The sequence below is a fragment of the Paramisgurnus dabryanus genome, chromosome 4 (assembly GCF_030506205.2).
Source record: "Paramisgurnus dabryanus chromosome 4, PD_genome_1.1, whole genome shotgun sequence".
Taxonomy (NCBI): domain Eukaryota; kingdom Metazoa; phylum Chordata; class Actinopteri; order Cypriniformes; family Cobitidae; genus Paramisgurnus; species Paramisgurnus dabryanus.
The window spans coordinates 16,912,033-16,925,738 of record NC_133340.1 but is presented as its reverse complement, the minus strand read 5'-3'; the positions used below and the strand labels follow the sequence as shown (position 1 = coordinate 16,925,738).

The 13,706-nt window shown below is 39.0% G+C and overlaps 1 protein-coding gene across 2 annotated transcripts; it reads right to left on the bottom strand.

Moving 5' to 3' along the window:
• Positions 1–147: 147 nt before the first annotated feature.
• On the bottom strand, positions 148–9,693 carry ears2 (glutamyl-tRNA synthetase 2, mitochondrial). Of its 2 annotated transcripts, XM_065269697.2 has the most exons (9): positions 9,477–9,693; positions 8,498–8,653; positions 7,294–7,483; positions 4,086–4,558; positions 1,932–2,040; positions 1,333–1,486; positions 588–718; positions 336–471; positions 148–260 (listed from the first exon to the last, which is right to left on the bottom strand). In XM_065269697.2, the coding sequence occupies exons 1-9, from the start codon at positions 9,601–9,603 to the stop codon at positions 177–179; spliced, it is 1,560 nt and encodes a 519-aa protein (XP_065125769.1). In that variant the 5' UTR covers positions 9,604–9,693; the 3' UTR covers positions 148–176. The 2 variants fall into 2 exon arrangements, with proteins under 2 accessions (XP_065125769.1, XP_065125770.1); XM_065269698.2 differs by lacking the exon at positions 148–260 and having other exon boundaries at positions 1,298–1,486.
• Between the last annotated feature and the right edge of the window lie 4,013 nt (positions 9,694–13,706).

Below are 13,706 nucleotides of genomic sequence, written 5' to 3'. Positions count from 1 at the left end.
CATTGTTATTTAAAGAAACTTGCAGTGCATTAAGACAACAGTTAAGTATGTGTACCTTGAGTGGTTTATTAATTTTAATCTATTTAATTGCACAGCAATAATGTTGTTGATCAAACTATGACAAAAAATACACACGGAGGAAACAGAAAATATTTGGTCAGTTTTATTACATCAAGTTAATGTTGTAATGCGTTCTGAAGACGAGCGCAGACCTCTTGTTCTCCCAGGGAAACCATCATCTCTGCCACACTGGGACCTTGCTGTAGTCAGACATGAGATAATAAAACACCAGAAATACTCACAACAACATTTATCATTGTGTGTTTGTGTGTTACCTGTTGTGCGCTCAGTGCTAATCTCAATACTCTCATCACGTTACTGTATTTAGTTTTCTTCAATTTGCTGCTTATCAGTTTTAGCTCAGAGTTCAACACCTCGGTAGACATCAGTGACTTTTGATCTCTAACCAGCCTAATGTACACATGAAAACATGTAGATATAAAAAACACATATACCTTGAATGCACAGTAAGTAGTTTTGAATAAAAAGTTTGGCCAAATGCATAAATATTAATGAATGCGACTCACTGTATGACTGCTGTTATGATGTTTGCCGCCTCTGAGGTCACGTCCTCCATCTGTTGTCGGCAGACTTCTGGCCTGAGCCACAAGTACGAATAAATGGGACCCAGCAGCTCACGCACTGAACAGATGTGACCCTGCAACACGTACAGGGTGTACATTAGTTTATTTTGCTCTAGAAGTGAGCAGAATGTGAAAAGTCTCCCTGAGGAAATCTGGGGTTATTTTACAGGGCAAGATTATAGATAATAGGATGCAAGCCCTAACTCAACATTAAATAAGAGAATCCAAAATAAACATGACGCCACAGGAATCTCTCACATCTCCTGTGGACAGCATCACTGAATACGATAAGTTCATCTTGAGTCCGGTGTAGACTCTGTGTTAAGGCCTGGGTATACTTCACTTAATGAAGTTTATTTAATAAAGTTAGGGAGGAGCATGGTCATGTGTGATCCAACCAATCGATGCAAAGAGGTGCCTATGAATAGTCGATTACATGTCAATCTGAACTCATGAATTACATGTACGTGAAGGTCAGTGTACAGTGGGCATGATGCAAATGTCGTCATCAGAATAGTACAGGAATATGTAGGCAATTTGTCACAATGCACATGCATGAGTCAAATGAAGAATAGAGTTTGCAAGGCTGTGTGTTCGACATAAATAAACTAAGTATACTTTATTCTGTAGCTATACCACGTGTCTTCACTTACACAACTAGATATAGACACAGACTCTGTCGTCGTACCTTCCTGAGCTGCAGAACTCTCTGGATGTATTGCGATTCAAGAACAGAACGGTCACTGATTTGCAGCCCATGTGTTTCAAGAACAAACTGACGCAGCTCATCTACCAGGACAGCACACTTCTCCTCATCCTCAATCCTGTGCTGTAGATGAACCCTAAACACACACACACTAGTCAGTGCCGTTCTCTGCTGTTGTCATCTGCACCTTATCTGTTCTACACAATATACCGCAATTCCTTCTTCCCTCGAGTGATGTGTTTAGTGATTAAAGTTTAGGTCTGGTGACTAGATTTCTAGTTCACTCTTGGTAGGGTTAGGGTTAATGTTTCCTTACAACTAAAATGAAAGGTTGACAGGGAGATCTGACCAGTCTACTGAGTCCTCAACGGTTCTCTATGATTAACAGTCATATGCTGTCAAAATAAACCCTAAAATTCAGTTAAAGTAATTACAGACAGAAATGTGTAATAAACTAACAATTTCATTTGATAGTGAAGTGGGACTGTCAGCCTAGAAAACAAATCATTAGAGAATCTGAGGACAGATGAGAGGATTCACTTCATCTGCACATTGACATTTCTATATGTAAGATGCAAAACCTGTTGAAGTCACCCAATTTATCCAGATCCAGCAGGGCAGAGTGAGTTGTGATCTTGGAAATGTTAAACTCGCTAATTAATTCATCCAGGCGTCTACCAATACGATTGCCTGCAGGACAAAAACAACATTTCATTATTAAAACCATCCCCACAAAAAAAAAATAATAACAAAACAGCTGCGTGCGTCCCATTTAATCTATAAAAACTTAAATATAACTAGCTGGGAAAGTAATCTATATATATATATATATATATATATATATTTATCTTACATAAACACTTTACTTAGACCTTAACTCTTTCTACCAGCGTTTACATTTTTTTATGATTTTCACAAAAGTTTAATGCATTCCAGAAAATGTTCTTCTTTAAATAAATAAACATACAATATACCAAATGAAAGACAATCAAAACTTTTTCATCCTCTTTTCAAATAAGGGTAGGTTTACTTAAAAAAAAAAATTAGGCAAAAAGCTGAGATAATTTCATTTTTGTAAAGGACTTTTGATCGAGATCAAATTCAGAGGGATGGTCTAAACATACAAAGAGTTTGAACTGTTTGTCCTTCAAGGGGTTGCTTCTGGGTTTTATAAGTTGGGTAAGAGCCACCTGGTGAATAATAGGAAATATAGATTGCCGGAAAAACTCGTCTTTGGCAGGAAAGCGCTTTCCCTTTATTGAAGAGTTAACATCACGTGGCGGGGAAATGGTTAAGTGTCTCTTTAGACCCCGTCTATAGAGACTTTACAGATTTACACTGAGATTGGATATATAAATGTGAGATAAAAACAGAATAACTATGAGGTTTTATAAATTAAGAAGGAAAAAAAATACTATAAGTCTATTATTGTTTTTACCTGTCAAATGGTTACAGTCCGAACCGTTCAATAAAATAAGCTGTCAAACAGAAGATGAACGATTAGTAATAAACACGCACAGCTGGTGGGAGTAATCTCAAGAGCGTGCACGCGTTTGTGCTTGGGGTTCACATGTCTAATATTTACGATTTGCGGATCAGGTTAGGACACTCTTAACACACCTCACACCAAGGGAAAATCTGCCAAGATAATCTGTAGAACCATCAAGTTAATCGGGACATAGCTACGATTGTCTGTAGGGGGGAAATCAGCCCACCAAACACCCAGGCCGATAATCTTTTGGTGTGTATTAGATGCTTTCATCCACAGGTGTTTTCCCATTTAATTCTGGTCCTCTTTTCATTCGGAAAGCTGTGAAGACTTAAATCATTTTAATTGGAACAGCCAAAGGAAGCACAAAGTGATATTGTTACGAAACAACTGTTGTCTGCTCCAGCCATTTGACGTCATCGACCCAGAATGAACTGCACATAAACAGTAATGACGGCCTCCATATGTTAAAATCAGGGTCACATATTGACTTTTTTAAACAATGAAAATATTTTAATGCGTTTTTAGCAATGGTGTTCAGTAGTATAATGCATTTATAGCATGCTTAGTGACGGAGTACCTTTAAAGACTCAAAAACATCACTTTAAACCTAATGATTTCATCGTAGACGCTGCTCACATTCAAACTGATAAATGTCTGTATCGATATTGATAGTTTATAGCCCAGTTTTTGGTCATATTTTTGTTTAGTAAATGAGGGCCATTGAACTTACATTTACCCATTTTCTTCTTACCTTATTTCTCGTTTTTTCACGCACAGGTGACAGTATGTAACACGCTGCCGTAAATGCCTCAAATTCTCATAATGCTACTCTGATTAAGGTTAGTTAAACAAAGTGTCATCTAAAATTTTAGACCTCTCATAAGTAAAAATAAGGCTTTTTATGATGGCTCAAGTCGTGTCCCAGACTAAAATCAACTTGTAAGCTGTCTTAATTGAAAACAGCTGGCATTGTTATATCTCAAAATATAGCAGTTCCAGAACACTGTTTTCAAACATCTGCATTCCGAACCACAATCTTCTCTCAACAGAATTACAGTCCTTAAAATATGTTTATATCTAAAGTAAACCTATTCCCTTTCAGGTAAGACACACCAGTAATAGATATTTGTAATAGTTATATTTAAATGCACTTTTAATCTACATGAAGTGAGTTAGGTTAGGTTGAGTTATCAAAGCAATGCTCCACTCGAGGCTGACAGCTCATGGATTAGAAACGACTCACTGTTGAATCCCGAACCCGCGTGAGTGACGATGTCCAGTAAGGTTTCGGGTAACACGCCCTGCTCTATGAAGCTCTGAATAAAAATGTCTCGTTGCCTCTTGGAAAGTTTACTTCCGTCACGATTGAGCAGCAGAGGCAGATGGGCGTAAGCAGGCGGAGTCCAGCGCAGGGCTCGAAAGAGCTGCAGGTGTTTGCTGGTAGAGATGAGCCATTCAGAGCCACGCAGAACGTGACTGACTTTCATGTAATGGTCGTCCACCACATTTGCAAGGTGGTACGTGGGGAAGCCGTCGGCCTTCATTACGATTGGATCGCCCTCCACCGCCCCCACCTCGTGCCTGCTCCAACCAAAGATCAGATCCTGAAAGGGCTCGTCGCCAGCGTCCAGTTTAAAGCGGATGACGTGCGGGACACCTTGCGCCAGCTTCTCTTGGATCTGCTCTGGGTGCAGGTGTCGACACCTGTTATCATACCTGAGACAGAGGAAAGGTGGTCATGATTTGACTATATGTGTGTGTGTGTGTGTGTGTGTGTGTGTGTGCGCGCAGATTCTGGTCTGAATGAACCACATTCAGACCCACAAGCGCATGCACAAACTAAAATCTGAACAACAGTTGTGTTGAACGTGAAGCAGTGATGCGTAGACCTATCGGCATACGACATCAAGTTCTGCGTCAAGTTCAACATACCGTTGAGAAACCAGAGCATTTTGACAACACAACATCAGTTAAAGTAACTTTAAATAATGATACGGTATTAGGGATGGGACGATTACCGGTTTCACGATTAACCATGATAAAATGTCCTGGCGGTTAGTATTATCGTTTAAAATTTAATTATCATAACAACCGTGTTTGATTACCGTGATTTTGAAAACTCGCGGTAAATCCTGTCCAGTCAGAATCAGCTTGACGCAGGCGCGCGCATGCAACATTGGTTTTTGCACGAGAAGGCGTGGCGGAAGGCAGTAACTGTGTTTTAATACGTTGCTTATGTGTGCATTTGATGTTCTTATTTAAGGTACTGTACATTAAAACAGGTTCATACATCTCAGGGCTCCATGTTAATGTTCATTTAATGCAGGGGTGTCCAATACAACCAGTCGATCGCAAATGCAATGCCGGTATCGCATATAAGTTAATAACTGCGCCAAATTGGCATTATGGTCTTAGAAACAAGTCTTTTTGCATGGCTGCAAATTTCTTCTCAAGTGTGTTTTTATAAACCTTATGCCTGCCCGCTGCAGCGGAGTCGTCTAACTTCCGAAATTTGGATGCACATTCTTGCCTTCATGCAGGAGTTGATCCACACGCACGGTGTATGTGCGCACGATCGATCGACCGAACGAGAGAGAGAGAGAGAGAGAGAGATGCTTCTGATAATGTTGTCATTTTCTAGTTTATTTCATCAAAACCGCATCTCCGCTATAAGGAGTACTCGGCATGTACTCAAGGATTTTTTTTAACTCCTCAAAAAGAATAGAGGAATGGTGACAGCCCTAAATTCAACGTAGATATATATGCAGTATAGTCCTTACACGCATTTAAAGTGTTATTAAAAAATGTATCAGTGTTTTGTTAAAACAAAATGTTTAGCAGGTAGGTCTTGTCGGCTTTATCATTTTAAAAGTAGATTCACGAGTTCACACTTACAAATAAGTTAAAGGATTTAAATTAGTAAACGTATTTGGCGTGCTGTCCGGGGAGAGGGCTCTGAGCAGGGAATGAGCCTGAAACACAGAGTATCCCCCCCCTTAAGGAAATAACTTGGTGAGTGAGAGGAGACGGGGTGGAGGAGGGATTCTGAGAGATGCGAAGGATTTTCGGTGAGTTCAACTGTGATTTATATATGGCTTGCTTTCGAGCTGATTGGATGTATTTGTTGATTGCCGATTGTAAGCGGCTGTGCTATTGACTGCTGATTGAAAACAGCTGAAGTCACTTAGGTATTTTATTTGACGTGTTCCTCCCGAACTTTGTTAATAAAACATCATTTAGATTGCCACACAAAAAAGTCTGGACACCCCTGATTTAATGTTTATGCTTAAAAAAAGTGCGTATAGCTCCTAATTGTATTTGTTGTTTGCTGGTTTCGCAAAAAAAAAAACTTGTTAAAATGTTTTCAGTGTGTGAATCAGTTCTTTTTGAACATTTCCATCTCATTTTAAGAAAACCATGATAATATTGATAACCGTGATAACTTTGGTCACTATAATCATGATATGAAATTTTCTAACCGTTCCATCCCTATACGGTATTCACGTATTCATCGTGCAAAGTTTGCCAGTAGGATTTCATTCTACCTGTATTAAAGTAAAACCTAATCAGATCAAAGGTAACAACTTTTTTGCTTCATTTTATGCAGTCACCAGTTGTCAACACATTTACCAGGTATTTATCTTTGTGGCCTATCATCTGTCACCATTCATATCTGTTCAACAAAAGATTACTACTAAAGCACACAATTGTTTACAACATGTTTCACTTATTTTTGCTTTTAAAACAGACCAAATGAATGAATTTACTTTTAAAACATGTTAGCCAACTTTGCACTGCCGGGCCACTGGGAGCCAGGGCTTAAAATGGGCAGAGTGGGGCCAATAGTGCCCGACCTTCAGCTGCGAGTCCAAAATCAAAACACGCTCACTCAAGGTCAGTTAAAAGAAGACGAGGAAACGCAATCAGGGTGGAAACAGTGTTTTTTTTTTTTTGAAGGCGTACTATACATTAAGGCAGAGGTTCTCAACCCTAAACCTTGAGATCCAGCCCTGATCGAAAAACACCTGAGCAAGATAACTCTGCAGAAAAGTGGATTTCGAGGGCCAGAGTTGAGAACCTCTGCATTAAGGGGCGGTTTCCTGGACAGGGTTTAGATGAAGCCAGGACTAGGCAGTACTTATTTTAGGACATTTGAGGAGTTTTAATAAATGTACCTTACAAAAAGCAAAACAGGTGTGCATCTTGAGACAAAGCAACAGCACTGATATATTTTAAGATATGGAAGTGCAGGATTCTGTTAAAACAGCTCAAACAAGCATTTTAGTCTGGGACTAGACTTAAGCCCTCTCCGGGAAACCGCCCCTAAATGAACTAACACGCCCCAAAGCAGAAGCGTTTCATCGTTTCCAGCGGATCTGAATGGCGGAAATACACCGTAAACCGCTTTCGCCTTGAAGCGTGTATCATCATGTATGTATGGGCACTTTTACCGTGGCACATGTCCATTCCTCTGGGCCTCTTTCTTTAACAGATCCAGTCTCTGATTGGAACAGAAGCAGTAGTAGGCGTGTCCTGTGTGTAGCAGCGTTGATGCCGCTTGTGCGTAAAGCTGTAGTCTCTCGGACTGCACGTACGGCCCATAATCGCCTCCGTGTCGGCTGCTTTCGTCCGGCGGGATCCCTGCAAAACCCTGTTTTGAGTTGTTTTGAAAGTGACAAATCATGCATCTTTCACTGCCAGTCACCCAAACACTCATGCCACACACCTAGGTCACCTAGGTCAGTGTTAACTTATCTTCAGAAAAACACATAGAAATTACAGCCTAAGCTTTCATTCTGTAACAAAATCCTGCCCCGGGAGCACAAGCATTATTTTCCTGGCACAGAAAAGCTCTCTCGCCATCTACTTTCCTCAGTAAGTGAGAAGCAGCTCATTCAACTCACCGTACAGCAACTGATTCATTAATAAATGAGTGTAAAAGCACCGCTTAGAGAGAGAGAGAGAGAGAGAGAGAGAGAGAGAGAGAGAGTCAAAAATAATTTAGGAATATATCCAAATTCACTGCTCTACAACGTACTGTAGGTGTATGATGATTTTGTTATATATCAGGATTTTAGCAATTTGGTGTAAGTTGTTACATAAAAAAATGTAAATAAGAATGGATTTATTCATCATTTAGTTGTATTAAAATATAGTACTCCAAGTACAGTTCATGAATATGCTAATTTGGGTGTGACATCATCCAGTGCAATAGTCTCACTTCATGAGTTCACATTAACATGTAACCAATAGGGTAATGAGATAAAGCATATTTGGCTTGCTGTCCCAGAGGAGGGCTCAGAGCTTGGAATATTAGCCCGAACCCAGAGTAGCCCCCCCCCCCCCTTAAATAGGATAGACGTACCAGCTGAGAATGAGGTGATGGGGTGGAGGAGGGATGCTACAAAAAACTGTTAAGGGGCAGAGGTGAGGAATAGCTATATATACAGACCTCTTCATGCTGACTGGTTGGTTACATGACCATGTTCTTCCCAAACGTAGTTAAATAAACTTTAATAAATCCTTTGGGAAACAATGCACACATACAAGTGCACTTGCCCACTTCAGCCTATCTACACACACACACACACACACGCACGCACGCACACACACGCACGCACACACACACGCACACAAACACGCACACACACACACCTGCCCACTCCAGCATGTCCTCTATGGCCTCTGCAGCTCCAGGCACCAGTCGTGTCCGGTCCGTATCCTCGAGACGCAGGATAAATGTGCCGCCGTGCTGCTTTGCGAACAAATAGTTATAGAGCGCAGTGCGGAGACCACCGAGGTGCAGAAACCCTGAACAACAACAAGTAACATTTACAAGTACCAAGGAAATAATTTGACGTGAAAAGCACACTAAATATGTCACACCACCAACCTTATTGGAGATTTAAAGGTTAGTCAAGATATTTTGAGCATAATCGAGCAGCTTTTGGAGCACCATTGACTTCCATAGTAGAATAAAATTACCATGGAGCTCAATGGTGCTCCTAAACTTGAGCGTGAGCAAATGATGATGTCATTTTCATTTTTGGGTTAACTATTTATTTAATAAATATCATTAAAACACACACTTTGTATTGTAAATGAAATAATGATTATATTATTCATTTAATTATGTAAGTAGTAAAACAACATGAATGCAAATGGGGCAAAAAATGTGTTTGCAGTTTAGAAACATTTTCAGTCCCTCCTCTTTTGCCTCGCAGTGCTTTGGTCCACTGCCTGCTTTCCTCCTTGACCTCAGCTACACATGCACGCGCACACAGTTTACAGAAACAATAACCAAAGTATTCTTCTTCAAAACTTATTGCAATTTAGTAAGCGTACTCATCAATTTAACCAAACAGAAACTTTCAGAAGAAAGATAAAGGCTATACTAATAACAGCCTTAAAGACTTCCTTTGTATAATATTATACTGTCCAATAAAAAATATATGCTCTTGAGCATAAATAACTTGATATATTTACGCATTCGTTAAATTTAGATTCATGAAGTTAACATCATGCATGCTGTTGGTAATTTATTTTATTGTTATTTATTTGTAAAGCTGTATGTCTATATTTACATTCATGTTTTTATTTCACAAGTCATAAATGTCTCTTGTATTTTTTTTACCTGTGGGACTCGGAGCGAATCTGACGCGCGTGCACAATCTTCTGCTCGCGTCGTGTCGCGTCATTTTCATTATAAAACATCTAAACATTTTCACTCGTTTGCGTAAGTAAATAAATAAATAAATCATACGTCGTTCACACCATATTACCACAGGAGAAACAGAGATTAATTTGTGAAACAGTGCGCGCTAACCCCATGGCGCTGTTCCACTTCCTGCTTCCAAACGGTTTCAAAATAAAAGTGTTTAAATGGTCGTCAAGAATCCTCTTATTAATACGAGTAAAAACTGTAAGGATTCTCCATTTACATTTACGGCTGTAAAATTGTTCAATAAAAAATTATGAGAGTCATTAGTGTGTTTGGGGGTGCATAGAATGTTGGCATCTTGGGGTGGTTATTAAATTATTATTATTTACCAAATGATTATTAAAAACTAAATTATTATACAAGTTATTTTAACCATTTGACGAACAACTTATTTGATATATATATATATATATATATATATATATTAGCTATTTCTCTGTTTTGTTGGAAAAGTCTGCGGAAAAATGGTTTACAATACAAATCCGATTAGATTTTATAAAATAATTGAAATAAAAGCTTTGAGTTTATAATCGTGAGTGATATACTATGTTATTATTTTATCCCATTCTATTACTTTCCACCGGGTGAAAGTGCATAAAAAGTTTTTAAAATCTAATGAATACTGGTCTGCAAATATATGTCAAATAAAAAAACTGTCTCATAACAAACATGCGAGGTATGAAATCTTATCAATGACAGATACTTAAATCTGAGTTTTTTTAAGGGCATATGCGTTGGTGGAATCCAGGCAGGCATGCTTTTCATCCAGACCTTGATGTTTTATGTGATCGACATGATGCTGGGCAGACTGATCGGCTTATGACATTCAAAGTACCGCAGAACATTGTAAAGATGTATAATTTTGTAACATTTCGACTTTCGCGAGAATCTGATGTCATAATCCGATCGGTCTGCACAGTGCAGCATAAAATGAAAAACCCTTTGACTTTGTATCAAACCCTAGTACAATGAGAAGTGAAGGTACGCTTGAAGGCCTAAAATATAAGAGTGTCAGTATTTCGAGTACTGGTTTATCTATCATTGCATGCTTATCTTCACCAACGCTAACAACCTAAAGCATCGTGCAGACACACTCTGTAGTTTGTAGCTCTCTGTAAACTCCACCTTCTTTTATTTCATTGGCTATTGCATTATTTAGACATTGGCGAGCGCTTTTAGACTGCTGATTGAGGCAGACCAGATAAAGATAGGTGTTGTACAGTATTTGCATGGGCGTCGGAAGCAAATGAAAAGTGGGTGGGTCCCCACATAACCCCCCCCAAAAAAAAAAATTTTACTGCAATAGATGACATTTTCATGTTTCCTTTTAATTAGCCCGAACATTTGCGTTTATTAAATTAAAGACAGTAGCCTATTGCGGTCGAAATTCTAGTAATAGCCCTTTAAATATTTTGCAAATAATGACAGATGTCATGTTTCATTTATCTTTCTCTGTCATTTTTTTTCTCTACTCTGCTGACAGTAGGCTACAATGTTTATTTTTTATTTTGAGGAAATAAAAGGTAAGAAAAACGAATGAAGGTAAACTGATACAACTTTTGTATACCTTTTTTATTTGTTATACCCAATCTCTCTTTCTCTCTCTTAGAGAAATATAAATGTGAGATTCTGGAAATGAGATCACTTTATTTTATGGTATCCGTCGGGAAACAATGCTGTCATAAGAGTTTGAGCATGTGTACTTCTAAAACACAATCGATTAAACAGAGGTATGACTTTATGAATTATCTGCAAATGTACCTCGCAAATAATAACAATACGTGAAGACGTTCAACTCTGTGATATCGCAAATGAAAAGTAATTGGCTTCTGTAAAAAAAACTTGAAAATTATCCAGCGATCGTGCCATAATCAAAATAAACTATTTTACAGCAGTAATAATATTTTAACGAGTAGCCTACACTTTTAACGTTTGAAAGGAGCCACATTTAGTGCTGTGTTAATTATCATTAAAAGCAAAACGGGAGTCTCCGTGCCTCCGCGACAGACGAAATTCTTCTGGCATCTCTCCTCATCATCTCCTCCTTTTTTGCTCGTGCTGGTTTTTCAGCACTTTGTTCGAACAGCACCTCAGCGTCCACTCACCCCCGCGAATTATGTTTAAAAGCCGAAACGGGTCTGCGGTGTAAAAAAGCAAAGGTTAGGGATCCCTGCTCTAGTGGAATGGATTTTGACTAACAGCGCTTTGATAAGTGAACAGACAAATGCGCTAAATTAGAGAAAAAGTGGGGGGGTCCATTATCATTGGTCTTAAAAAGTGTGTGGTTCCTGTCCCACCCACGTATAATGGTTCCGACGCCCATGAGTATTTGACATATTAGGCAATTATTTCATTACTTTTATTACAAACCACAGGGATGTCAATGGTGGGCACTGCCCTACGTGAGAAAAGGGATATGTGGCTAACACCGCTGTCGGTGTATGAATGTGTGAGTGAATGTGAGGCTAATTGTAAAGCACTTTGGATGGCCATAGGTCTGTTAAAAGCGCTATAAAAATGCAGTCCATTTACAATATATTACAGTTTTATCTGTGACAGTAATTTCTTTATGCTTTAAAAGAGCTTGAATGTAACTCTACACCAGGGGCCTCATTTATAAACGTTGCGTACGCACAAAAGAAGGCGTACGCCACTCTCTACGCAATAGTTGTTATTTATAAAAAGCAAACTTGACGGGAAAATGTGCTGTCCGTCACGCAAGCTCTGACCCAGGCGTACGCACAAAAACGGGTGAAATGAGAAAGGCGACACAGTCGGCAGATGGAAGAAACACGTGAAAGTGACAACAGTGCCTCTCATAAATAACATGAAGACTTCACAAAGCAAAAGTCTTACAATTAACAGCCTTACACGAACACCCGTTTGATCGATCAGCAGTGAAACAAAAAAATAAAGATATCGAAAATTACAACAGAAATTCAAATGAACACATATATATTTGCTAAAAGAAAAGTGAAATATGTTCTGCAATAATATTGGCATGTTGTGCAATTCATCCTCATAAAGAATATAGTTCACAGAACGAAATAATGTACAAAACTGATATTCTGGCGGAGCAGATATAGATGCAATTACATAGACAGATAGATAGATAATTAAGGAGATATATAGATAGATAGATAAATAAATAGATAGATAGATGTATTAATTGTCCACTGGGGAAAGTTGTTTTCATAGTAAACCATATCTTCATAATCTAGGGAATTATGGTATTCATGCATATGCCTTTACTGTGTTTTATTTTTGATAAAACAATGCATGGCGTATGTCTAAACCATTCAGAAAGCAACAAGAAATTACATTTGCGCTAAACAATGTCCCCTTTCCCCAACCCGTGGCAGACACACTCTGGCGATGGAGTGCTAGACGTTTTTGTGCCTCGACTTTGATGTCCGACCATTTCTTTATTTCGGCCACGGTCCGAGGTTGTGAGGCTACAGCATTTACGGAGTCTGCCACCGTTTGCCACTCAAGTGCCTTTTTTGGCATTAGTAATGCCCACACTGTGCCCTCCAAACAACATTTTTCTCCTCTTTTCCACCTCGCCAACGATAACTTCTACTTCACATTGAGTGAAGTTACGTTTTTTTTATTTCCTCTCTGTGTTTGCCATGATTTCGCAATCAATGCATATTAAATTGTGGGCGTTTCACCGACTATTTATGGACAACTATGGGCGTGTCATGAAGCCGCAAAAGCTGCGCTACATTTAGAATTGATTGTGATTTATTAAGGGAAAAATGCGTAGGATGTGCGTGCGCACGGTTTTATAAATCCGATTATTTCTGTGCGTACGCTCGTCCTATGTTTTATCCGTACGCCACTTCTGACGCAAATCCTACGCAAAGTTTTATAAATGAGGCCCCAGGGGTGGGAAAAGTAGGGCCCATGAGCCTCCAAGGACTTTCATCAGGCCCACAAGGCAGTTGTGAAATACTACATATCATTGCATTTGAGGTAGGATTTTGGTACAAAATGAGTAATTTTATGCAATGTGCAATTTGGTGCGGTGCAGTGTAGTGTTGTCTCTTCAGTCAATGCAAGTTATTTTGAAGATCAACAGTAGCCCACTTGTATCTTTTCCCAGTTTGTATCTTTCTCATCTTCAAAAGGCAGCATTCT

Coding starts and splice junctions, on each gene's coding strand:
- ears2 (XM_065269697.2), bottom strand. CDS start 9,603: ATGATTTATTTATTTATTTACTTACGCAAACGAGTGAAAATGTTTAGA. Junction 7,484..8,497: donor GGACATGCTGGAGTGGGCAG/GTGTGTGTGTGT, acceptor AGGGTTTTGCAG/GGATCCCGCCGGACGAAAGC. Junction 261..335: donor TAGCACTGAGCGCACAACAG/GTAACACACAAA, acceptor GTCTGACTACAG/CAAGGTCCCAGTGTGGCAGA.